Source organism: Lolium perenne, chromosome 4, assembly GCF_019359855.2.
Source record: "Lolium perenne isolate Kyuss_39 chromosome 4, Kyuss_2.0, whole genome shotgun sequence".
NCBI lineage: Eukaryota > Viridiplantae > Streptophyta > Magnoliopsida > Poales > Poaceae > Lolium > Lolium perenne.
This window is the reverse complement of record NC_067247.2, coordinates 243287266-243312946: the sequence shown is the minus strand read 5'-3', so window position 1 is coordinate 243312946 and position 25681 is coordinate 243287266. Positions and strand designations below refer to the sequence as shown.

Here is a 25681-nt window from a genome sequence, read left to right as displayed (position 1 = left end):
ATGGGTCTTTTGGAGTGTTTTGACTACACATTTGACTATTATCAAGCGAGTTACTAGTTGTCATACTTGGTTTTAGTTAATGCTATCAAACGTATATGTATAGACAATATGGTACATTGGTATCTAAACTATCCGACTGCGGTTTTCGGTCTCAGCTTGCAGCAGCCTGCCTTGGATCCTAATTATTTCTGGATTTTCCGCTGATGTAGGTCAAACAGAGTTTATAAAAATTTAGGGCGAGTCTGAGCTAGTGATTCGTGTTGAACTTTTTCATCAACTTTACGAACTTACTTTACACACTGTAAATACAGTGATCAAATCAAGTCAGCCAGACAAATTCCATCCATGGAGGCGTAGACACGGTTTACTCTTTTTGACCGGACCACCACTATGTGGTCTGTTGGTGACCTCTGAGTAAGGATAGCTATGATGGAACGTATTATAACTTATAAGCATCGGTAGTTCTTGTGGAGCCTGTGCACTGAACTTAAAAAACTTGTGTTAGAACTTCGAAGACATTTCTAAAATAATGAAGTACTCCCTCTGTTCACCGATAGCTTGCCAAAACGTCTTATATTATGCTTGGCGTATTCTAGAGGTTTCTCGTGCGACCTTTGCTTCTGTTGCAATTCACTCCGAGGATGGCACGAGCTCTCACAAATGTGCCGGGGACATGAGTGCCAAAGAAGAAGGCTTGGATGCACACTGCTGCACATGCGACACCCAAAGCTTTCCTGTTTCGGCCATGGAATACCACACTACCGAGGCTGCCGTACTACTATTTTCTTAACATATACTCCTAGCTAGGTTGTTTAGTCAGGGATGCGGCATAAGCACGGCCACAAAGAATTTGCAATGAACCATTCTATATACATATAGGCAATCCCTTGTACAGAATGCTAATTGAAAGTGTTTTCACCTCTTATATGACAAAAAATGGATATACATATTGTCATATGCAAGATGGAATATTTTTCATGTGCGCATACAGCTCGAAGCTTGAGTCTATCATGTACAGTTTCGAATGCTGTTAGCTCAAAAAATTCTAGAGAAGCAGTTCAGTGTTTGTTGGAACAGCAGAGAGTGCTCCTTCTCCCCCAACGGTGCCCTTGCTTCTCGTCATTCGTTCGTCCAACATTCTCTCCGTGTTCCTTTCGGGAAACTCATTGTGATGCGAGTGGCTTTTCCCTTTATATCTCCAGAACAATGACTGCAAAAGAGTGAAAAATGTCAAGATTATTTCTACTAGTATAGAACAGTGACATTTTCGTTGCTAACGGTGAAAATGACTAAAATTTACCCTGCTAACTTACATTCAGAATCTGTCCTGTCCCATCTGCAGCAATCTTCTTCCTCGCTATCCACTTCACGGCAAGAGCTACCGCGTGGCTGTGACCTCTTATTGTGCTTATCCTCCAAGTAATAGCTTTTCGCCATGGCGGTGCTGCTTGGCCGGCCATTGATCTTCTTGCTGAGCACTGTCCGGAAAAACTGCCAACAGAGAAGAACACATTTAGAGACATGACAGAGTGAAACTTCATCAATTACTTCTGAGCTGGACATACACATTACCTTGTCCATTCTCGATTCCACCGGATCCTTCAAGCTCGGGGATGGCGCGAAACCGCCGTCGCAGACGAACATCTTCCTGAGCAGGAACTTGAAGGACTTGTTCTTGACGCTGGAGCCTCTGCTGTTACCGGTGTTGACTAGCAGGTCCTTGGCCATGCTCAGGATGATCTTGGTGTTGGGCGAGAGGTGGTTGTCGCCTTCAACGTCGTCGCCTTCATCGTGGGTCCTCCTGACTCTCCTGTCCACCTCTAGGCTGGACGGGCAGTTGAGGAATCGGTCTAGCGGCAGGCTGAGGCCGTCCTCGGCATTGCGGGAGCCGGACTTGGATTTTGCGCGCCAGAGGAGCTTTGTGAGGGCCTCCTGGAGCTTCTCTGCCTCCTCGATGGTGAACTCCGGCAGGTCATCGTGCGTCGACGCGGGGTGGTCTTCTTTCGACGGCTCGTCAATAACGTTTCCGAGCGTGCCGATGGAGAGGAAACCGGCTGCCTGGTCTTGCTGAGAGTGCCATTGTTGCTGCTCGTCCGTGAGATGGTACTCCTCCGGAACAACTTGGCTTCTCTCTGGCTGGCTTGCAGCTCCAAGATCAAGTCTTTTGCTCTCCGTTCTGCCGTTGAATCTGCTCCGCGCCCAGTTGATGATCTGCACAAACAAGGGGAAAACAAATAAGCTACATTGCACTGTAATGCCAGTCTTGAAATGTTCGGAGCAGGAAACAGCTGGGATGGCATAATCGAGCTGACTTACCCCCATGAGTAAATGTCTTGTTCCAACAGACGGCAAGCTTAGGTTGGTGGTTTGAGCAATACAAATGTAGAAAGCACGCCGTGGGGAGCCAATGGGTGATAGCGATGGCAGGATGTTAGATTCAGGGGCCAATATTTTGCAGGTCCCCCCGAGCAGTTCTCCAGTTGGTTTGGTGTGATGAATAGATATTGACAGTTCCAAGTCAGTGGCTGCTATATATAGACTTGGGTCGCCTCCCAGCCCAGGAGGGATCAATAGTTAAATAGCTCAAGAAAGTACGTATAGTTGAATAGCTCAACACTTGCATGGTTTAAACATTTTTTACAGTTCCCTTTGATATGGATGAAACTTGTCCATGAATTTTCAAGAGGGTATCCCGTTACATGGGGAAATATTTCTTGACATTCTCAACTCCAAGCTTGGGCAGTCCACGTCGCACCTGCACATGAGTTGAGCAAGGTGAATTGTACATGTAGAAATCTTTCTTGATATTATCAATGTACGGCAAGGTTTCTGGCCTTCCACGTCGCAATTGTCGGTGCAACTCCGGTTAATCCACCACTCGCCGCATGCTCGAGTTTCTTGGTTAAATTAAGATACTTTAAGTTGGGTGCTTTTGTTACTCGATATCAGCTGTACTTGATGGTTATTTATGTGAATCATAATGTTACTAGTCGCGATAATCTTTGATAATTGGCTAGACTTAATTTTAACCTACTTGATGATTTTGATAAAAGAAAACCACACACAAACAAAATACTCTATATAGACAAAAATAAACATCTGTAAAATAGCAAAATCAATATCAATAGACCCACCTTAAGCTATATTTTCATAATATATTTGTTCAATATTGTAGTTGTTAATGTTCCTTTCTACATATTTGGTCAAAGTTAGTAAGCTTCCAAGTATCACTAAATTTATACACAGTGTATTTCAGGATGGAGGGAGTACCATCTCATCCAATCAGCATATAAACAGACCTGCAACATTTTTTATAAAGAGAAAATATTAATATCAAGACCATGTCAATTACACCCTGCCTTTGCACCAACACGTCATCAAAAGCTAGTCAAGAACCAAGGATGCACATAACCAAATTATTACAAAAAGAAAAGAAAAAAGTGGGGTCAATAAAATGACTGCAACAAACTTTAGCATCAACCATCAATGATAGGAACTCGAGGGTAACAAGAAAGATGCTCCAACAACAACGCCTTCAAGATGGAACGTCACACGACACCGATGTTGTTGGATCCAACCACGGAGGCCAGATCATGAGTTTTCACCTAAAGAGATGTATGAGCACACTCCAGGCAATCTCGTGTGACCTCTGCCATTGCCAAATTAAAGCAGTAAGGGTCATACATAGAGCTTTCACCCCTAAAACTCGAGACCCAACATACCAAATTTGCGATGTGTTGCCACCAGCTGCTGATCCATCATTGACAACCGCACAGACACACGTGACTAACGGGACGTAGCCATGCAATTGGAACCATGCACACACAACACGACGTTGAGTAGTGCCTGGGGAATAGGGATGACCGAAATCAACACCGACCCCTGACGCTAAGGGTCCACCCACTTAGAGTCGATAGGCCAATCACGTGTGGCACGTTGGACATGGTCCGAACCCTTGCATATGAAGGGGCTTGATGCATGTAAAAATAAAATTTTGTCCTACACAATCCCCATGATCTGTCTATGAAGATGAAACAATAAGATTGGATCTAGATGAACTCACCAAGCTATAGCGGAAGAGGCTCGGTGAAGATTCTGAACACGGCGACTTCCGCAGCTAAGCGTATCCCTCCCGAGGACCTATCTCAGTGCAAATTATTATCCAGGGCACTGATATTCAGATATTCCGTTGGACCGGATAAGTATTGTGCCTCGGCTAGAAAATGGCCTAGTTATTTATTTAAAAAACAACCTAGTGCTAGCTATTTCTAGGGCTCTCAAAGTTAAATATCTGCTATCTCGTATTCTCACTGAGCAGCGTTCTTGCATGGTCTTGGAAAAAAAATCACTTGTGCCGGCTGCCCAAAAAAGCAGCCTCCACTAAAGTTAGTACTGCTGTTTCCCCGCAAAAAATATATTATTGTTGTTGCATCATCATGCTAAATTCCAATTCAGGAACGTTAAAATGATATTTTTTTTGTAGGAAAAAGAACAGACTGAAGTTCTTTACTTCTCTATATCAAACTCTTGATCACTTGATCGGTTTATTTTTTTCTTTTAATAAAATAAAGTACATACATAGACGTTTATAAATATGCATGTACATAAATTATGCTCGATCGGTATACCATGCCTGTATCAAATGAGCAGCACCCAGTGGAAATATTTTCTCTTTTGGTAACTGGCGGTGCATAATCTGATACTGATATACCACGAAATACAAAAGACACGTGTGTCAACGCCGGTCACTCACGAACGACGGTCGACAGAAAAGTGTTAGAGCGGAAAGTGTCTTTGACACATGGGCACCAGTGCTCTCCTCACTTTTGGATTTTTGAAAATTTTAAAATCTCACATTTCTAAGTCTCAAAAAATTATGACGTTAAATATATAGATAGATATATACGGGTGGGGTATATGCAAAAAAGACCCGTTAAAAAATACTTTATATTTTGAACAATATAAAAAAGACAAATTTCTGACAGTTAATGGAAGTAAATTAGTATTACAATAGTGTATCCTTTTGTCAGAATTTTTTTTTGTATTTCCCAAAATTTAAATTATTTTTTACCGGGACTTTTTTGCATACACTTCTCATGAACATATCTATCTACATATTTAATGTCACAATTTTTGAAAACATAAAAGAGTGAGATTTTAAAATTTTCAAAAAACTGAAAGTGGAGGGAGCACTGGCACCCATGTGCACCAAATTCCTGTCCGTGTTAGAGCCCATATAGTACATTGATCGGCGGCGTGATACGTACACCGATTATCCTTGAGATACGGGCAAAAACGACAAGAAGCCGCGCGAAGAATGGGTAGCTGGGGGTTTCCCGGGGATGGTATTGACGCAAGCGCTGATGCATGCATTGCTACAACCCACTCCTGTTGACTTCTTGACTTGCAAACAATCGGAATGCAGGGCATGGGTGCAAGAGCATATGCCAATCCTAGACAATGGTCTAGTGGAGGGCGTGGAGCGCAAACATTCAGGTTTGAGGTACCTCCGGCGCACACCGCACGCGTATGTTCTAGCCTATCAAGAATTAGTGAAACTTCGGAGTAGAAATCACAAGAATTATGGCACACAATTCGAATTAACTTGGTCTATATCATGAAAAAAATCAGTTCTTCGCCAATTCACGAACAATTAATTTCAGTTAGCTACTATTTTATGTATATACTTTTTGATGTGCGATTTAAATTCAGATTCAAAAATTTGCTCGTCATAATTATTATTGCGTGCTATCAATGTTTTTTTTTTCTATGTGAATGTTGGACTTTGGAAGATAGGAAGAGTACTCAAGCTGAGGTTTAACAAATACATTATCTCACTTAATTACCCTATAGCTACTTTAAGCCTGTACGGCCGGAACTACCATGCCGTGGGATAATACCCACCATAAATATAAGATAACTTATTCTACTTCACAAGTGTCTTTGGACTATATAAAGTACATACTACCAACTTTCTCTCTCTCTCTCTCTCTCTCTCTCTCAAAAAAAGTACATATCAACTCACACCCATCTTCAGAGAGCGGTGTTTTGGAACATGGGTCCATACACTCTCTATATTTGGAAATGCATCTTACATATATATATATATATATTTTTTTTTTAAAAAAAATTGAAACTAAAAGTTCACACGTACATCTTCACGTGCTACATGCTCACAAAGTCGTTTCATAAAAAATTGACTTATCATGTGACGTGTGTAAAAAAGACAAAATTCAGTGCTAAAAATAATGCTTTCACAAGACAAACTTTCTCTTTTTTATATAGACCACACAAAATATTGGTTTTTCGTGAAACTTGACGAACACACGTATATTATGAAGATGTACATGTAAAAAATTTGTCCAAATTTTTCGACATTTCGAAATATAATTTTTTTGTACAGGGAGCATACGCACCCGGGAGCCGAATTGAATTTCCGCCCATCTTCACAACTACAATCTTTAAGGCCCCAACGATGAAATGCATCGATTAAACTAATAAGGACTTGGACTTAAATTAATAGCCTAAAACATATACCATTAAAAAATGATGACGGTGTTAGACTGGTCATAGTGCATAGTAATTTAGACTAGTGTCATGCATATGACACTAGCCTATGTTACTACCTTTATAAGACTCATCATAGTGGATAACATAGGGTAATTACATGCACATGTTACTACTCTGTTTCAAGGAAGAACAATAGTACATAATTCATGGGCTCCTTGCAAATTGGAATTTGATTAGAACCATGTCTAATTATGGGCTGTTATCGTACACCTTTCATTCTATTCATTGACCTACACCATGGCCATCCATTTTCATTGGGTCTGTAGTGCGACAACAGAACATTGGTTTTGTAATCAAACAAATCATACTCTATATGTAAACATAGAGTACTCCCTCCGTCCTCCAATAAGTGAACATCTAGCTCTAAACTTTGTCCACAAAAGAGTGTACTCCTATCTTCTCAATGCACTTTAATTGTTTCTCTCTCATCGCACGGAAATCAAACCCGATAATATTGAGCACGTGTTCTCTTTGTTTTTCTACATGCACTTAGCTCATTGGTGGTCAAAGAATTAAAGAGGAGAGATGCATCTTCCCAATGTATTTTTACTTCACTTCATAATTTATCTTGGAATACCCGCATGTACACTTATTTGTGAACGAAGGGAGTAGTGGATAAACTACAAAACGTTCTTTACTCTCGGTCTTCCTATACGTGGCATGAGTACAGTTAGCACACTAATTCATTTCCATGCACTTCATTTTTTGAACCTAACACACACATTGTCCATTCATTAAGAAGAATAAAAGTGACAGGCCAAAATTGCAATGAGTTATATTCTTTTAGAGAATAAAGCAACAGAAACCCTTGCTATGTGGAATCCTCCTTCTCCTTCCAACCACATTGTGAAAAGCGAAGTGTTCAGCGAAATATGCGCGTATTCCAAGGGCATGAGAAATGGAGGCAACAAGGTGTTTTGCTACAAAAAAACAACATGTCAGATGTACCTGATCACTAAGCTTGCGCGGTCAGCTAGGGCAGTTATCCAGGGTGGAGGTTTGGCTATGACTTATATGAAAGAACCGCTCCACACTCGGCGGTGTTAACAACACATAGAGGTGACATCTGTTAAGTTTGGTATATGATTTGTTTTTGTGATCTTTTGTACTTACAGAAGATCCAATAGCCTTTACATAACGATTTTTGCATGAAATCGTCCAAATTGAACTACTTACAACAACGAAAAAGGCTTATCATCAATGGTTATGTTAAGTAAACATTGTGATGCTTAATACTCTATTTGGGGCATAAGCTGGAGCTTAACTTTTCCTTGTTTTTGTTTTGTTTCATCCAACCGCTCTTCGTACGCGTGTTCACCATTCATGGTCTTCCGAGATCAACATGACTGCAACGTCCTCTTTTTCGTATCCTGGATTCCCTATTGGCCTCCTCCTTGCGCCTCTCTCTACCGCCACTCCGGAGAGGGCTTACGCACACAACACACAACGCTTTGTTAAGTCACGGCCAATCTTGCCGCCATCGTGTTCGACCTCGGGCACAACCACAGCGCTTGGTCTCGCCGTATTCCTGTGTCCGTCTCCGAGACTCCAAGCGTCGTTGCTTCTCGTCATTTGTTTTTTACTATTATCTCCCTGTTTTTTCTAGAACCCCTTTGTGTGGCAAGTTGATGTTTCCTTCATATTTCCAGAACTATGACTGCAAAAGAAAGAATACGTCAAAGACAATTTCTATAAGATGTGACATTTTTCCTGCTAACGGTAAAAATGTCTAAAATATTAACCGCGGACTACTATTTACATTCAGAATCTGTTCTGTCCCATCTGCAGTAATCTTCCTCCTCGTCATCCACTTCCTGGCGAGAGCGATTGCCTCGTCGCGACTTCCCGTTGGGTCTATCCTCAGAACAATAGCTCTTCGACTCGGTGGCGCTGCTTGGCCGGACGTTGATCTTCTTGCCGAGAACCGTCCCCAAAAACTGTCGACAGTGGAGAACAATTTAGAGGCATAGCCGAAACTTAATTAACTATGTACACCTAAGCTGGGCGTATGCATTACCTTGTCCATTCCCGATTCAACCGGATCCTTCAAGGCCGGGGACGGCGCGAACCCTCCATCGCAGACGAACATCTTCTTTAGCATGAACTTGAAGGACTTGTTCTTGATGCCGGAGCCTTTGCTGTTACTTGTGTTACCTAGCAGGTCCTTGGACATGCTTAGGACGATCTTGGTGTTGGGCGAGAGGTCGTCGTCGCCTTCATCGCGCTTCAGAAGGTCCCGCCTATCCACCTCTAGGCTCGACGGGCAGTTGAGGAACCTGTCCAGGGGCAGGCCGAGACCGTCCTCTGCCCCGTGGGCACTAGACTTGGACTTTGCGCGCCAGAGGAGCTTTGCGAGGACCTCCTGGAGTTTCTCGGCCTCCTCGATGGTGAACTCCGGCAGGTCGTCGTGTGTTGATAGGGGGTGGTGTTCTTCCGCCGGCTCGTCGATGACGTTTCCGAGCGTGCCGATGGAGAGGAAACCGGCTGCCTGGTCTTGCTGAGAGCACCATTGCTGCTGCTCGTCGATGAGATGGTACTCCTCCGGAACAACTTGGCTTCTCTCTGGCTGGCTTGCAGCTCCATGATCGAATCTCTTGCTCTCCGTTCTGCCATTGAATCTGCACCGTGCCCAGTTGATGATCTGCACAACGCGAAAACAAACAGGATCATAAGCTACACTGCACTGCAATCTTGAAATTTTCGGAGCAGGAAACAGCTGGGATGGCAAACTCAAGCTGACTTAGAGCATCTCCACTCGTCCCCCCGACGAGGTCCCCGAGCGACGTTTTTTCCATCCGGACGGCGAAATTCGGCCCAGTCGCGCCCCCGGTTCCTCGTTTTCGTCCGGATTTGGCCCTTCATCCATCCGGCGAGCCCACGCCATCCCCGCCCCCCCGGGGCGCGCTCGGGGACTCCGGACGAGTGAAAAGCGGGGACGGGCCCGATCTGTCGGTGACTCGATGCACGAACCCCACCGCCACGTCGCTCAAAATCTCCCCCACCCCTCGTATCTCTCTCGCCGCCGGCACCACCCCGCCGGCTTGTTGCCCAGATTCCGCCGCCTTTCGACGACGGCCTATCTGGCTGCTCTTCCGCCGGCCTGTTCTCCGACTTTGGCCGGCTCCTCGTCGCTCGCGGCTCGGGTTGCCTCGACCACGCCCGTCAGGTGTTCGTCCATTTGCCTCGCCGGCCATGGACTCGGACGAAGAGGAGGAGCAGATGTTCGTCGAGCTTATGCAAGAAGAGATGGCAGCAGCCGCCCAAGACGACGAGCACATGATGATCCTCGGTTGCTTGGCAAGCATGTACGCCGGACTGGCAACTGGTCGACGTGGTGGGTCGGCACCAGGTCGCCGGAAGTGCAAGCCGAGACAGCGAATGGAGGGCTACTGCATGTTGTACGCCGACTACTTCGCCGACAATCCATTGCACGGTGAGAGTGTTTTCCGGCGTCGTTTCAGGATGAGCAGAAAGCTATTTCTGCAAATTGTGTATGCCATCCGAGACTTTGATCCCTACTTCAGATGCAAGGCGGATTGCACTGGTTTGGTTGGATTTTCGTCACTGCAGAAGTGCACAGTGGCTATGAGGATGCTGGCGTATGGAGCTCCCGGTGATACTGCAGATGACTATCTTCGGATGGCGGAGTCCACCGCCCTTGATTGTTTCTACCGGTTCTGCAGGGCCGTCATAGCAGTGTTCGGGGACTACTACTTGAGATCACCCACTGTCGAAGACACTCAGAGGATCCTTGCAACCAATGAAGCTAGGGGTTTTCCAGGGATGCTTGGAAGCATTGACTGCATGCATTGGCAATGGAAGAACTGTCCGTTTGCGTGGCAGGGAATTTACAAGGGTCACAAAAAGGCTGCACTGTGATACTTGAAGCAGTGGCTACCCATGATCTCTGGATTTGGCACTCTTTCTTTGGTATGCCTGGATCCAACAATGACATCAACGTCCTAAACTGCTCCCCGGTCTTTTCCAAGCTTGTTGAGGGTCATGCTCCCCCGGTGGACTATGTGATCAATGGTCGGCACTACAACAAAGGATACTACCTTGCAGACGGTATCTATCCAAAGTGGGCAACATTTGTGAAGACTATCTCCAACCCTAGCACCCCCAAACTTTGCGAGTTTGTCAAGAAACAAGAAGCTTGCCGAAAAGACGTCGAGCGTGCATTTGGTGTCCTCCAGCAGAGATTTCTTTGTCGTCCGGTTCCCGCTATGACTTGGTCGAAAGATCAGATGTGGGAGGTGATGAACTGTTGTGTGTGCCTACACAATATGATTATTGAAAATGAGCGAAAGCATCCGGTTCCTACGGCTGAGCAAGAAGCACCATATGAGAGAGGGTCCTCTTGCACAGCCTAATCACCAGGTGCCTCCATCATGGGCCGCCTTCTTTGCTATGCGCCAGGAGATTCGAGACTCTACAATGCATCAGCTGCTGCAAGATGATCTGGTGGAGCACATATGGAGGCTCCGAGGCAACGCCAACGCCGACGCCAACTAGTCTGTCTTAATTTGTTTGAAAAATTGTGAAATTGTGTGCTTCATTTGTTTCAGCACTTGTTAAACATTGTACTGATTATCGCCGAATTTGTTTCAGCAATTTTCGTACTTTTGGTCGCCGAACTTGTTAAATTTTATGTTAAATTTGTTTGAAATATGTCAAATGGTCGAGGTTGGGGGTTTCCTGCCGGGGGGACGGCTGGAACTTCGGCGCTCCCCACGCCAAATCTTCCTCCAATCCGGACGAAAATTTCGCCGGATTTGGGCGTGGGGAGCGCCAACGAGTGGGGATGCTCTTACCCCCATGAGTAATGTCTTGCTCCAAGAAACACTGAGCTCAGAAAGTTAGATTGGCCTCTCCCCGGTTGCTGGTTGAGCAATACTACAAATATAATGGCAAGATTGGGTTGGACAAAAGATCGCCGTGGGGAGCCAATGGGCGATAGGGGTGGCAGGATGTCAGATTCAGTCCAGGGACCAATTCTTGCAGGTCCCCCGAGCAGTTCTCTCAAGTTGATATGGTGATCGATATACGGCAGTGACAGTTCTAAGTCAGTGGCTGCTATATATAAACTTGGCTACTTGGGTCTCCTCGCAGGAGGGATTAACAATTAAAGAGCTCCTCACTTGCATGCTTACTAAATATTTACTTCCTCCGTTCTCAAATAAATGTACACTAGCGATGACCGGCGCGGCGGCACGCCGCGCCTGAAATGTGACTTCAAGTTAAAGTATAAACGATGTTCTTTTTTAAGATGGTCTTTTTTCAAGAGTGCATTGCCTAGTTCTACAAAAATGCTAGTTTGTCACTTTCACTAACATTCAAACGCGCCATGAGAGAAACCATCTATAGAGCAGACATGTAGATGCATGCCGTACATAATGTTCATATTAGCTGATATGTTGTATCTCGTCATAATTTTTAGTACACCATTAAACATAAATGGAACAATACAATTAAAAATAAAACAGGACACACATTTGATAATAACCATAGCCTAAAAACACATTAATTAGAACACCATGCCAAGACAATTATTTGATTCTTTCAACTTGTAAAACCATTGGTACTTGTCGAAGTTGTCCTTGCAATCAGGGGATAAGACGATGATTTTCATGCATTCGCCTATTATGGTAAGGAACAGCACCACGGGTGAGCTCCTTGTGGAAGGCTTGGCTTTGGCACCGTTTGGGAAGCTGACATCTATCTAGTGGAGAAGACGCTCTCCTTCCTTCTGTGTCTCTTTCCTTCTGATAGGCAGATGGCTTCTATGGTTTCGATATCTAAGTTTCAGCTGGATCGACTCCTTTGTGGATATGTCCTTTTTTTCTTTGGTCTTCGACATGAGCTCTTCTATTCAAATCAAGGCTGCAACCCTTTCATGGAAGTAGGGTATCTAGAAACAATGTAGAAATACAATTCGGAAGTGCAGTGTGAAGGCAAATCATGTTATTAACTTGGCCTATGTTCGGACATGGATAGAGGGTTGCATGGCTATAAGAAAATCAGGACAAAGTTAGCTGATTTTATTATGATAGCATGGTACAGAAAGTAGGATGCATGAAGCTGAATTGTGACAAATAACTAAGTGTAGATGTAAATGGTTACATATTGTTTTTGACAATAAGCAAGCCAAGTGTCAAGTTTTCAGAAGATACCTCTTGGTTGTCGACAATAATGTCTACCTCATATGGCTGTTGTCGAGTTGTTTGAACCCTGTATTCCTAGATGCAAGCAACACATTGGTATCCTCGAGGCCAGAAATCTTTCAGCAGGGAAATCTGCACGATTATTCTTCCAATCTCCCTGCGAGCATATAGTTGTAGCATCAATATTCATAAATAAATCACAAGCTAGACAATGCGGTGAGAAGATGTATCTTGCTTAATCTAAATGAAGTCAACAACTGAAACAACTTGATTTGCTAAATAAATAGAGAAGAAGAAAAGTATGAAGGAGGAGAAATAAAAGAGAAAATATACATAACCAAGGTGATAAGGATAAAGTCATGCAATGCCTCACCTACAACTGAAACAATGACAATCACACTATTGTTTTACCATTAAATGATAATGCTTGAAAACATTTCAGCGGCATATCTTAGACAGAACATAACTTATATGTGATATAATGATGCACAAAGGGAACCCTCCACTGTAATTAATACCCGCGGTGACTGAATCATTTCAGATGCCTTTGCTCTCTCCGTGGAAACCTCAGCTAGCTAGATGTGCTTCCAAGCTCTCTAAATTCTTGAGAGAACAATATAAGCCAGATTGGGTTACCATCAGTATTGCTAATTTTGCAAACTGGCATGTACAAAATTTACTTTATGTGTTTCCTTTATACTTTTGCAAACCGGCATGTACAAAAATTACTTTATGTGTTTCCTTTCTCTACCTCTTGGTGCTTAGTACCAAGCTCTGAAACTGATGCATGATTCTTTTCTTCCGCATATCGCATTGATCCTTGGATTTTCTATAACACAGTTAGATTTAAATCTCATAGCATGTAAGAATAACTAATTGTCAAATCTGATAACGACAATGAACTACAAACATCCACAACCACGCAAATAACAAAACCACACATAGATACATGGTGTTCTAATTCTGGATCCACATATATGCCTGGACTAAAACCTTAGAATAACGTAAGACACTATATATACCTACTGTTTTTTTAGAGCAACTGCACTTAAACATATATGGATTTTTTTAGAGCAACTACACTTAAACATTTATGGCGCTCCCTGCCAACTCTAAAATATGATGCCTTACCGGTAGGAAATGTTGAAGTATGGGACCTGAATGGACTGTGGCATGGAGTAATCAATATTCAATAGTTGACACAAAAATCCTAGAGTGCATTATATCTTGAAGCAATCATCTTTAAGAAAGTCAGATGTCTCAAGAAAAGTTCGCTGAATGACGCGTTTGTAACCCCTGAAATGAGGAAGGAATATCAGAATCCAGAGTGTATCACAAAAATATTTAAACAATGCACAGCTCACTTCAGTTTAAAATATTATGGGTTGATAATTGCATCATATGTAAGGTTTCATATTATATTTTGAAAAGAAGAAACTGTAGCACAATTGTTTCTCCAATACCGGTGTCAACCTGAATGGTCTAAAAGTTTCATCCAAATCTTGGCTCAAAATTTGATTTTGGGGATGGATAAACTGAAAATCTACAAATTATTGCAGTTGTGACTTGAGAGGATTCAAACCAGACCTGCAGCCTTCCTAGGGCAGTAACTTATCACGCCTACAAGCTCAGCTTTGTGGTGAAAACATGACCATTGCCCGGCAGGGAAATCTACAGGAACCAACAGCAAGTGTGGAACAAAAGCACTCTTCACTGGACTCTAAAAACATATGATTTGCTTAGATATCAGTTCTATCCTTCTACAAAAAGGCTCTCTGAAATACACTATTACCAAGATCTATATTAAAAAGGCAATGCTATCACAAACATTAAGAGGCTATCTACTAAGCTCTACTCATAGATCATACTGCATACCAGCATTGAAATAGTAAAATTATGCAACAAAATGGTTGGCATAACATGTAGATCAGTTTGGCAGTATCACTGGCTATCTCCTGCTTGATTCACAATTCCAGAGGCACATGTATCTATATGAGACATATCTGCATTGTAAAAATATTGAAGTTAATATTTACATGTACCTATATGAGCAATATCCACGAGGAAATAACGTAAAAACAAACAGTCAAATATTGTCCTCTTGGATAATCTCTTGCCTTGATTCAGAAAATCGGGTATAGAACAGATAATGCATAGGAATTTTGGTGATCTCATATTTTAGTCAAAATGGTCTTTATAGGGATGATTAATGGTTTTTGTTATGCTTTTGGGGATCTCATCTCTTAGTCAAAAGGGCGAGATGATTAATTCACTGTCACGGAGTAAAATCTATGTTAATTAGAAGTTCTAGTACGCAGATATATGAATAATAATATGGCCGTGCCACATAAGCAATCCATTAGCATCTCTAGCTTTGGTGCTCGGACCAACATGCACGACTTCTCATATGATTTTTTTTGGAGCAAAACAAATTCACTTCAGCACCTACGTCCTATGCTAGAAGGGGTGTGAAGTGAAGAAAACATATACAGATGCTACTTTTGATATTCTGTGAAAAGATATCTTTAGTGATATATACTAATAATTGATATCCTCGAACATATTACTCTCAACTCTCGAGAGATATCTGGGCAATAAATCTTACAAACCCAGTTTGTATAAGACATTGCTTCCAAGCACAAAAAGATGATACACATCTAGGCAAAAGCTGGAAAAATATCAAATTGAATGGATGCACTTGTACGTGTCAATGTAATTAACTAATTAATTGGGGGAGAACAATATAGTACATATTACGCAAAAGCTGGAAAAAGTATCAAATTGAATGGATGCACTTGTACGTGTTGATGTAATTAACTAATTAATCGGGGGAGAACAATATAGTATATATTAAATATGGTTTGGTGACTAAAAACTGGAGTACTATTGCTAGGACCAGGATCCTACCTAGGATGCACCACAAGAACGGTGAAGCTGTGATTGTCTGGCCTTGAGGATAGCTCAGCTGAACCTTGCGTTGGCTGCTTGGCTCCATGCGGCCTGCGCGCTAGCCTTGGCGCCACCTGCTCCTGCAACTTGCAAGGGGGCGCCGTCAGGAGAGACTCCATGAACGGAGATTGCCAGATCTAGACTGAGGCAAGACGAAACGAAGCTGTTGTGCAGATTTCTTGGAGGATCGAAATAGGAATGCAGTGATATAAAAACAAAGTCCAAACAACGAATTATACCAGGTGAATTTTGCCCAATTTGGGAGCCCTGTGGGAGAGAACAGCTCGAGCAATTTGGGAGCGCTGCTGCGTGACCTCCATCCACCAGCAGTTGTGCCGCTTGCAGGCACAGGGTCGACACGCAACACCATGCCCAGATCGGCGACCGCAGGGAGCTGCCGCCTGCAGTCCAAATCCAACGCTGATGGCGGCCTCCCGTGGTGAGGCGCCGCGCGGCTTAGGCCCCCGCCGGAGCCGCCGTCCTCCTCCTCCATCGGCGCGGGGTCAAGGCCGCTCTCCGCGCCCAGCAGCCATGACGCGAACTACTTAGACAGGAACCGGTTGGTGGCGTGCGCGGGCGGCGGCGGCGCGGCATCAGAAGTCGCTGTGCAGGCACGAGTGGCTCCCGCGAGAGGCCTTGAAGAGCGAGGCCGACGCGGCCGCGAGCCCCTGGCGTTGGCCTGGATGAGGAGGCGGCGCCTGTCGAGCAGCGAGCAGCGCACGCCATAGCCATCCTGCAGGCAGTGCCCACTCGCGGAGTGCGTCGACGTGGCCGAGCGAGGCGGCGCGCGAAGTCCGCGCGGAGGTCACGGTCGTTCTTGGAGCAGCCTATGCCGTTGAACTGGATAACGGCGAGCGAGTAGAGCGCGTCGCGGTGCCCGTCGCCCGCCGCCGCCGTCATCAGCGATGCGTCGTACCCGCGATCCTCCTCCTCGTCGATGATGGCTGACACGACCTCTGCACGCGCCGCATCGTCGCTCCAGCCTGCGACCGTTGATTTTTTTTTTTGATAGAAGAGGGTGGAGGTAGAGGGAAATTGGAGGAACGGGAGGAAGGCGACAGGGCGTGCCTTGACGGAGGAGGAAGAAGAGAAGAGGACAGGGCGGAGGTAAGAAAGAGAGAGCGTCAAGAACCGATGCAGTTAAGCGGTGCCACCGCTTTGACCATTTGTAACACTGCTACAGCCACCCCTCGAAGGAAGGGAAAAATAACTGCCTAGGTGTTTCCCACACTCTAAAAATCCTAGAGAGCACCAAAAGTTTACACAGGTTTAATTCATAGCAGACCTCAAAATTCTAAGAAAAAAGAAGTTTGTTCACCTTTAATATAGTAGTTATTTAAATATGTTTTAAATCTAAGTTTATTGACTTTAACGAACTCTCTAGAAAAATAGCAACATTTACGATATAAAGTTAATATCGCTAGATTCATCTTGACATATATATTTTTATTTTAAAATGGGGGAGCCCCAACCTCTGCATCAAAACGAGACATACGGCTTTTTAATCTTTATTCAACGGATATCTGTCAAGGTCATACATCACAAAACCCGAAGCCTTCACTCAACACCTACAAACACGACAATGGGTGAAGTAAACCGTCGTCACGACCTATACCCGAAAAACAGAAAAGGCGTCCCACTAACTAAAAATCAAGGACATCCATGAGCCACCCTATGACGAAACATGATTTCACAACCGGTTTAGCTGACCATTGGCGAGCGCCTATGCCCTTGCATCAAAAGCCGTCACCACCATCGAACCGCTGGTCCATCTTCAGGGCTGAGATCCACATAGGCCTTGCGAGGCCTGTTTCGACGCCACCATGGAAAATCTATCGCGTGTAGCACCTGTTGAACAAGCATGACTCAACGTAGCACCTGTCAGCCAGGCATGACTTGACATCTCCTCATCTAGCCTATGTCACATGGCGCTGCTCCATAAACGATGCTCCCAAAAGAAAAAACGATACCACGGTGCCACATCTGGTCTGGAAGACCAGGACCTAGGGCTTCCCCCCGGAGCGGCACGAGAGAAGGTCGACAATCGTTGCTCAAGTGCAGGTCAACCACCTTTTATAGAGGAGATGACCACCACCACCATGCCCGGAGTTGCTGCCCCAGGCTTCCTCATGGCGCAGGAGAAGCCCAGGAGTGCCACTACCGCATACGGAACACCAACAGAAGACCGGCATGCGAAGCCCGCCCAAGCCCATTCGGGCCTAGATCTGGGCCAAGCCACCATAAAGCAGCACCTTCTTGCCGCCCCGCCGTCTCAGGGGAGGCCATGCCGTATGCCGTCGCCATGCCTTCCGGTCGACGGCCAAGGTAGGACCACAACCACCACGCCACCAGGACTTTGCCCGGCAACACCAATGGGAGTGGGGGTGGTAGTAAAGACTGCAGGGGCAGGGGCGGGGGCGAGGGGTTCTTTTGGCGGCCGCCCAGGCGCGGCACAGCGCACCGCGTGGGGCGAGAGGGGTCGAGGGAGAGGGGCCAGGGAAGAGGCATCTTGACATGTAGTTTAATAATATAGTAATGTAATGTCAAATACGTTGCTATTTTTGTGTAAAAGGTTAGTTAAATTTTTTAAGTTTAACTTTCAAAAGAAAAATGTACTATTTTTATGTAAAAGTTTAGTTAAATTTTTTGAAGTTTAACTTTCAAAAGAAAAAAGTACATCTCTTCGTAGATGGAGGCAGGGACGAAGAGAAGGGGGGACGAGGGGGGCCTTAGCCACCCCCATGATTGGAACTTTATGAAGAATATTACTCACTAGAGCTATAATTTCTTGCTGATTTAGCTAACTCTACCCACTCATCAAGTTTACAAAATAATTTTGCCCCCCTCAAGCTGGGAAGCTGGCTCCGTCCCTCGATGGAGGGAGCATAAAGTTGTTTATGTGGTATGGAGTAAAATCGATTGGAGTGGCTCGTGGGCCCAGGTGGGCGATGCAAAGCTGTCAGCTGTAGAATGAAAATTCATCCGATCTAAGAGAGAGGACTTTCAGAGCAGGTGCTTGGTGCGCACCCGTATCCACACCGTCTATACATCATCAAGATCCGTGCAACTTTCTTTTGTTTCTCTCTCAAACAAGTTCTCATTTTTGTATCTCCCACACTACACATTATTTGAACTCAAAAATTTGCAGATCAAAAAAATGTTTTCAGTTTTTTGTCATTATCTGTATATATATTTTTCAAGAATTTATTTTGAATTTTAAATAATTTAAAATTTTAATTTGCACAAAAAAATCTGAACTATTTTCCCCCATTCTATTTGTTATTTTGGAGTGACTTGCAAAAAAATCTAATCAAGATATTGTATAATTTGAGAGATACAAAAAAGAAAAAAGACAAAAAGTGGGAAGGTGCGTGGACAGATGAGCGAGCGTTAAACGCTCCTTACTCGTTCTATACTCGAGGATAAGCTTCAGAAGACCCTCCATCTCATGAAATCACTAATACTAACGTATGCTGTCAGATCAGAAACATAGGCAGTCAGTTCCAGCGACTACTTCATTGGAGATCCATCCATTCTTTCAAGAGTCAAATGCCCTCTTCAGAACGGCACACTTTGACATTCTTTCAACAAAATCTCGTGCGTTAATGCATTATGCATGTGGAGATATCTCAATGTCACACCTGCCCACGAGTTGATCAAGATGACTGGCACATGTTGAAATCTTTCTTGATATATCAATGTACAGCAAGGTTTCTGGCCTTCCACGTCACATTTGTCGGTTCAAGTTCAGTTAAATGTACCATTCGACGCATATAAGACGTTAGTAAAGTTGCATTTAGTTGGTTCTAAGGTGCTTTTCTTACTAGATGGCAGCTGTAAGGCTATGTGCATCAGTTGATGCAAAGGTTAGTGTTCTATTTCCCTTTAAAAAAACTATATGGTAACTATATATACTTGATCGTTATTAGTGTGAACAATGATAATTATCATTATCAGCAAGCCAATATAACTGGTGATGAATATGAATAACTGCTGGTTGAGACTTAATGCAAAATTACCTGATGATTTTGATAAAAGAAAACTCGTTGCAAAAGAATGATTGGCCCATTCAAATTCGAACATCATGAGATTTACCAAACAAAATCTTGTACCGTATCATTCAATTTACCAGATAAACAACTAGTATACATTACTCTCAAATTTCAGCTACAGATATGTCATACTCCCCTTGTTCCTGAATATAGGCCGTGTAATTTTGGGCACGAATATTAAAGACACACGTGGAACGAAAGGTACACCAGTTTTGGGTGAGATTACCCCTAACTAATTAACATGAGAAAATAGAGAAGTTTGCATTATAAAAGGAAACATAATCAAATTTCTAAAATAAATCTCCAGCTGAGTGGTGCAACGCAATATACCTTATATTTTGTTTTTTTATAAAATAATATATGTCCTATATCAAGGAAAGGAGGGAGTATCATCGAACGCTCATCTAATTGAATTCACTAGCGATGCAACTTCAGATTTGAAATTTTGTGTCATGATTGTAACATTTCATGTACATGGCATTTTTTCATTTAGTTTGGTGAATTTTTAAGTCAGGCTTTCAAACAAGATAAGGAGTGTATTCCACGCTGGGGATTACCAAATAGTACATTGTTCCACTTAATCACCCAGTAGCTACTTTTAAGTTCAAATGACTGGAACTATCATGGCGTGTGATAATACCCGCCACAAACATAAAATAACTTACTCCACTTAGCTATTGTCTTAGACTATATAAAGTACAGAACAAGTCGCAACTATTAAAATTCTTATGGCCCCAACTCGGTCGAATGTACAGTATATGGATTGAACCAATAAAAAGCTTTGACTTAAAGTAAGAACCCAAATCATAGTATAATTAATACTACTGCCTGCAACAAAAATAGATGTTGGTTCTGGTATCCATGCCTAAGAACGGTACTCAGAGGCTCCATCCAAATTGGCATTTGATTAAAGCCGTGTCTAGCTTATGTTAGTAATAAAAAAATAATGATGGGATGTTATTGTACCCGGATGGTAACTACCTGGACTAATGAGGACCTTTCATTCTATTCATTAACCTACACCATGGCCATACATTTTCATTGGGCCAATAGCGCATTCTTTTTATGACAGCAGAACATTGGTTTTGTAATCAAGCAAAGTATTACTCTATATGTAAAACATGGAGTAGTGGATAAGCTATAAGGACGTGGACAATTCTCGGTCAACCTAGAATTAGCTTAGTTCTCAGTCACCTAATTTCATGTGAAATTCACATGCAACTAGGGCAAAAGATATGCAATTGCACGTGCTGTGTAATTACACACCCATGTATAATTCTCGTATGCAGTAATCACTATACAAATCTAATTATTCTTAAGTTGATCTAGAGCTAACTTAATTCTCGATCACGTTCTTGTTACTACTTCACGCTAACACGAAAAGAAGTTTCGCCTAAGTCGTATCTTTTGTGGTGGTCTGCCGATCGAGGAAACTTGCTCCAGATCGGGAAAATCATACAGATTTTATGTACCTTGTCTACGTGGCATGTAGCATGGCACGTAAGAGCATGTCTAACATACCCCCTAAATTTCTGCCTCGTATAACACGAGTAGAGGACCCTGTATTCGATTTCGATCGGCCGAAAACTCGTCCGAGCTAGCAGACCCCGTATCCCTAAACTGCAAAAGAGCATATTCTAGGAATATGCCAAATCATTTTTTTTCTTTTTTTTTCCTCTTTTTCCTCCTCTCATTCTTCCTCCTCCAGCCCCACTGCCCCTGCCCCGCCCCGGCCGGCCGCCGCCATGGCCCGCCACGGCCCCCCAGCCACCGACCGTGGGCCGGCCGCCCCCGCCCGCCAGGGCCCCCGTCTCCACCGCCCGCCACGGCCGCCCCCGCCCGCCACGGCCTTGGCTACGGTCGCCTCCGCACGCCAAGACCTTGGCCACGGACGCCGCCCGCCACGGCCTTGGCCACGGAAGGCGAGAAGACCTGCATGCACTGCAGCGCGGCAGCCACGGACGCGCGGCGGTGCGCGGAGGTGGTCGCACGTTTCTCCAGCGGGGTTCCATGGTGGAAGCAGTTGCGATTTGCTAAAAGTTCAGCGCGCCACAAGTGGAGGTTGGCCCTGTATTCAGCCTCCCACCCCGTACTTGTAGGGGGCGAGGAGCTGCCCCGTAGCCAAAACTGTAAAAATTCGATACGGGGGGCTGATTTACGGGATCTGCTAGACGGCCGGGTAGAGTTCTATCCCGTATATCGGCGGTTATTTTACGGGGTTGAGCCTTTTAGGGGGTCTGTTAGACATGCTCTAACACGTGCCAATATAATTCATTTTCTTGCACTTCTTTTTTTAACCTAACACAAACGTTTCCCACGGTGGACCTTTGACCATGGTCTATATGAGAAAGCCACTCCATGCTCAGCGGTTTTGCCAACACAGATGTGGCCTCTGTATATTTGGCTACTTGCTTGGTGTTTCGGGCTTCCCAGCCGTGGTATGAAATTGGGGGCACCAGCATATGTGAAGTTTGGAGTCTTACCTTTCAGAGTGAAAACCCAATGTCCGCCTTTAACTGGTTGTGCCTGGCAATATCCTTATTGAAGGCATTGTTTTGAGAGTCGGGACTATTCTCAGGATGAAAACCTAAGATCTTTGATTGGGCGACGTCGGCGCTGGTGCAATATTCTCTTCTTGGAGGCGTTGCTTTTGGAGAGTCTGAATTTCATGTGTTGTCTTGGTGCTGGATGTATTGTTGTTGCTAAGCCTTAGGATTTTGTAGCGGGATTTTTATTTTTTAGTTTTCTTTTTCTCTTATTTGGTTATGTGCTTCCGTAATGCCATTAGGGCATTGCGTTGTTGTAAAGGCTGGTGTAATTGGTATCTTTTGATATTAATATATTTTCTTTATCGAAAAGAATCTTTGGCTACTTACAGAAGAGCCAATGGCCTTATCATATCGACTATTGCATAAAATCATCTAAATCGGACTACTTGTAATAGTGAAAAAAGCTTATCATCAATGGTTAGGTTAAGAAGACATTGCAATGCTTAATACTTTGTTCAGGGCATAAGCCGGGGCTTAACTTTTCCTTGTTTTTTGTTTCCTCCGACCACTCTCAGTTCGCGTGTTCAAGATTCAGTCTTCTGAGATCCACATGCCTACAACGTCCTCTTCTTCGTATCCTGGATCCCCAACTGGGCTCCTCCTTGCGCCTCTCCCCATTGCCACTCGGGAGAGGGCTTACACACAACACTTTGTCGGCCGATCGTCGTGTTGGACATCAGGCACGCGCCTCAGGGCTTGGTCTTGCCGCGTTCCCATTTCATTGCTATAAAATGATGGTCTCCAAACGGTGCCATTGCTTCTCGTCATTTGTTTCGTAACATTTTCTTTCTGTTTTCTTTTTCTGGAACTCCCTTTGTGTGGCAAGATGATTTTTCTCCTTCATATTTCCAGAACAATGACTGCAAAGGACAAAAATATGTCAAAGATAATTTCTATAAGATGTGACATTTTCCCTGCTAACGGTGAAAATATGTAAAATATTAACCGTGGACTACTATTACTACTCACATTCAGAATCTGTTCTATCCCATCTGCACCAATCTTTCTCTTCATCCACTTCCCACCTAGAGCGATCACCCCGACGCGACTCTCCGTTTGGTCTATCCATCAAGTAATAGGTCTTCGGCGCGGTGGTGTTGCTCGGTCGGACGTTGATCTTCTTGCCGAGCATCGTCCGAAAAAACTGTCAACAGAGAAGAACAATTTAGTGGGATGGCCGTGTGAAACTTAATTAATTATGTACACCTGAGCTGGGCGTATGCATTACCTTGTCCATTCTTGATTCAACCGGATCGTTCAAGGCGGCCGAGGACGGCGCGAAGCCACCATGGCAGACGAACATCTTCTTTAGCATGAACTTGAAGGACTTGTTCTTGGTGCCGGAGCCTCTCTTGTCACCGGTGTTGACTAGCAGGTCCTTGGCCATGCTCAAGATGATCTTGGTGTTGGGCGAGAGGTTGTCATGGCCTTCAACGTCGTCGCCTTCATCACCATTCCGAAGGACTCTCCTGTCCACCTCTAGGCTGGATGGGCAGTTGAGGAATCTGTCCAGGGGCAGACGGAGACCGTCCTCAGCCCCGCGGGCGCCGGACTTGGACTTTGCGCGCTGGAGGATCTTTGCGAGGGCCTCCTGGAGCTTCTCCGCCTCCTCGACGGTGAACTCCGGCAGGTCGTGAGCCGACGAGGGGTGGTCTTCTTCTTCTTCTGCCAACTCGTGGATGACGTTCCCGAGCGTGCCGATGGAGAGGAAACCCGCTGTCTGGTCTTTCTGAGAGCGCCATTGGTGCTGCTCGTCGGTCTCAGGAACAACTTGGCATCTCTCCGGCTGGCTTGCTGCTCCAAGATCGAATCTCTTGCTCTCTGACCTGCCATTGAATCTGCTCCGCGCCCAGTTGATGATCTACACGAACAAGGCGAAAACAAATAAGCTACATTGCACCGTGATATCAATCTTGAGATGTCCTGAGTAAGAAATCAGCTGGGATGGCATAATCAAGCTGACTTACCCCCATGAGTAAATGTCTCGTTCCAACAGACGGTGAGCTTAGATTCGCCTCCGGTTGGTGGTTTGAGCAATAAAAATGTAGAAATCTAATGGCGAGATTGTGTTGGACAAAAGAACGCCGTGGGGAGCCAATGGGTGGCAGAGATGGGAGGATGTTAGATTCAGGGGCCAATTCTTGCAGGTCCCCCGAGCAGTTCTCTACTTGGTTTGGTGTGTCAATGGACAGTAGTGACAGTTCCAAGTGAGTGGCTGCTATATATAGACTTGGATCCCCTCCCAAGAGGTATTAACAATTTTAAGAGCTCAAGAAGATAATTAGCTCAACACTTGCATGATTAAGTATGTATATAGTTGTTTATGTGGTATGGAGTAAAATAAATTGGAGTGACTCCTGGACGCAGGTGATTCGTACTCTCGACTCTCCAACGACGTCGATAAGGCTGGTCGGTTGTTATTCTCTGACATACTGGTGTTGGTACTCTTGTCGATGTTGATTGACAACTTTAATCGTGACGCGTGTGCATGCAGCTTTGGCATTGCGGCTTAAATTAAAATTATGGGAGAACCTTCGATATTTACAGGTCTATGGTTTGTTATCTATTTTTGGCTGACTTTAGGAAAGTACAATATTGTGTTTTGGAAGAAGAAAGAGTTTGAGGAGCTCGAAAATTTGCTAGTATCTTTTAGACTTTATTTTGTAATTGCTAGAGACAGCTCGTGTATCTCTACTGTGTACTATTTGTTGGATTATTAGGCAATTTCCGTGTGAGTTTAATTACCGAAAGCAACATTACAGATGCACAAGCATACTTAACCACACACATCAGACTAAGCACATGCATCAGATCTGAACATGGAACAAGTAGCAGTGCAAGGTAGGAGAGGAAAAACACATACATCGCGACCGGGAAGGTCGCACCAGCAGCAGCACCATCACCACCATGGGAGTTGTTGATGTCGCCCATGGTGTAGTCGGATCTGTCGATGAAGCAGCCGAACCGTCGAAGAAGAAGACAAACAGCAGCGAGCAGTCGCGTCGAGACGCTCCCCAAAAACCTTATCGCCCGTCTCCCGGTGCAGGATCTCAACGGACGGGGTTTCGGAGGCCTGCTCTCCCGGACGGCCGTGCACGCAGTCGCCGGGATGGGGAAGACTAGAGAGTAGCACAGCAAAAGGAACTTCGCGAGAGAGAGATCTAAGAGCACTGTTCTCCAGATCTGATCGGTCTCCTTGTATAGCCTGGGAGGAGAGCCACCCCGACCGCGTTGACACGCGTAGGAAGCCAGGGACACGCGACGAGCATGCACATGCAGGTCGACACGTACCCAACATAGTTGGTGCACCAAGCAAAAATTTAAGCTTTCCTTGAGTGTGTCTCGAACTCGAACTCGAGTCACGAAACACGACGTGCGTGATGTGCCGTGCCGAGCC

At 44.5% G+C, this 25681-nt stretch overlaps 3 protein-coding genes and 1 long non-coding RNA gene across 7 annotated transcripts; all 4 read right to left on the bottom strand.

Annotated features, from left to right (window-relative positions):
• Positions 1–1190: 1190 nt before the first annotated feature.
• Positions 1191–2322, bottom strand: LOC127328508 (protein NEGATIVE GRAVITROPIC RESPONSE OF ROOTS-like). Its single transcript, XM_051355102.2, has 4 exons — positions 2317–2322; positions 1573–2211; positions 1314–1491; positions 1191–1210 (listed from the first exon to the last, which is right to left on the bottom strand). The coding sequence occupies exons 1-4, from the start codon at positions 2320–2322 to the stop codon at positions 1191–1193; spliced, it is 843 nt and encodes a 280-aa protein (XP_051211062.1).
• A 6229-nt stretch (positions 2323–8551) lies between these two features.
• On the bottom strand, positions 8552–11390 carry LOC127332440 (protein NEGATIVE GRAVITROPIC RESPONSE OF ROOTS-like). Its single transcript, XM_051358737.2, has 2 exons — positions 11385–11390; positions 8552–9211 (listed from the first exon to the last, which is right to left on the bottom strand). The coding sequence occupies exons 1-2, from the start codon at positions 11388–11390 to the stop codon at positions 8552–8554; spliced, it is 666 nt and encodes a 221-aa protein (XP_051214697.2).
• A 1014-nt stretch (positions 11391–12404) lies between these two features.
• On the bottom strand, positions 12405–16413 carry LOC127332441 (uncharacterized). 4 transcript variants are annotated; one of them, XR_011743444.1, is made up of 5 exons: positions 15923–16413; positions 15642–15763; positions 13866–14030; positions 12744–12891; positions 12405–12579 (listed from the first exon to the last, which is right to left on the bottom strand). It is a non-coding gene; the product is annotated as an uncharacterized lncRNA (long non-coding RNA). The 4 variants fall into 4 exon arrangements; XR_007870471.2 differs by lacking the exon at positions 15923–16413 and having other exon boundaries at positions 15642–15770; XR_011743445.1 differs by lacking the exons at positions 15642–15763; positions 15923–16413 and adding an exon at positions 14322–14741.
• Positions 16414–23124: 6711 nt separating this feature from the next.
• On the bottom strand, positions 23125–24257 carry LOC127329991 (protein NEGATIVE GRAVITROPIC RESPONSE OF ROOTS-like). The gene is made up of 4 exons (XM_051356367.2): positions 24252–24257; positions 23513–24145; positions 23254–23428; positions 23125–23144 (listed from the first exon to the last, which is right to left on the bottom strand). Exons 1-4 carry the CDS (start codon positions 24255–24257, stop codon positions 23125–23127), a joined length of 834 nt encoding a protein of 277 aa, XP_051212327.1.
• Between the last annotated feature and the right edge of the window lie 1424 nt (positions 24258–25681).

What these genes read in the sequence shown, in the direction of transcription:
- LOC127328508 (XM_051355102.2), bottom strand. An exon ending in TGGAATCGAGAATGGACAAG is followed by an intron (nt 1,492 to 1,572) that starts GTAATGTGTATG and finishes CTCTGTTGGCAG; the next exon opens with TTTTTCCGGACAGTGCTCAG. An exon ending in GGACAGGACAGATTCTGAAT is followed by an intron (nt 1,211 to 1,313) that starts GTAAGTTAGCAG and finishes ACTCTTTTGCAG; the next exon opens with TCATTGTTCTGGAGATATAA.
- LOC127329991 (XM_051356367.2), bottom strand. An exon ending in TTGAATCAAGAATGGACAAG is followed by an intron (nt 23,429 to 23,512) that starts GTAATGCATACG and finishes CTCTGTTGACAG; the next exon opens with TTTTTTCGGACGATGCTCGG. An exon ending in GGATAGAACAGATTCTGAAT is followed by an intron (nt 23,145 to 23,253) that starts GTGAGTAGTAAT and finishes TGTCCTTTGCAG; the next exon opens with TCATTGTTCTGGAAATATGA.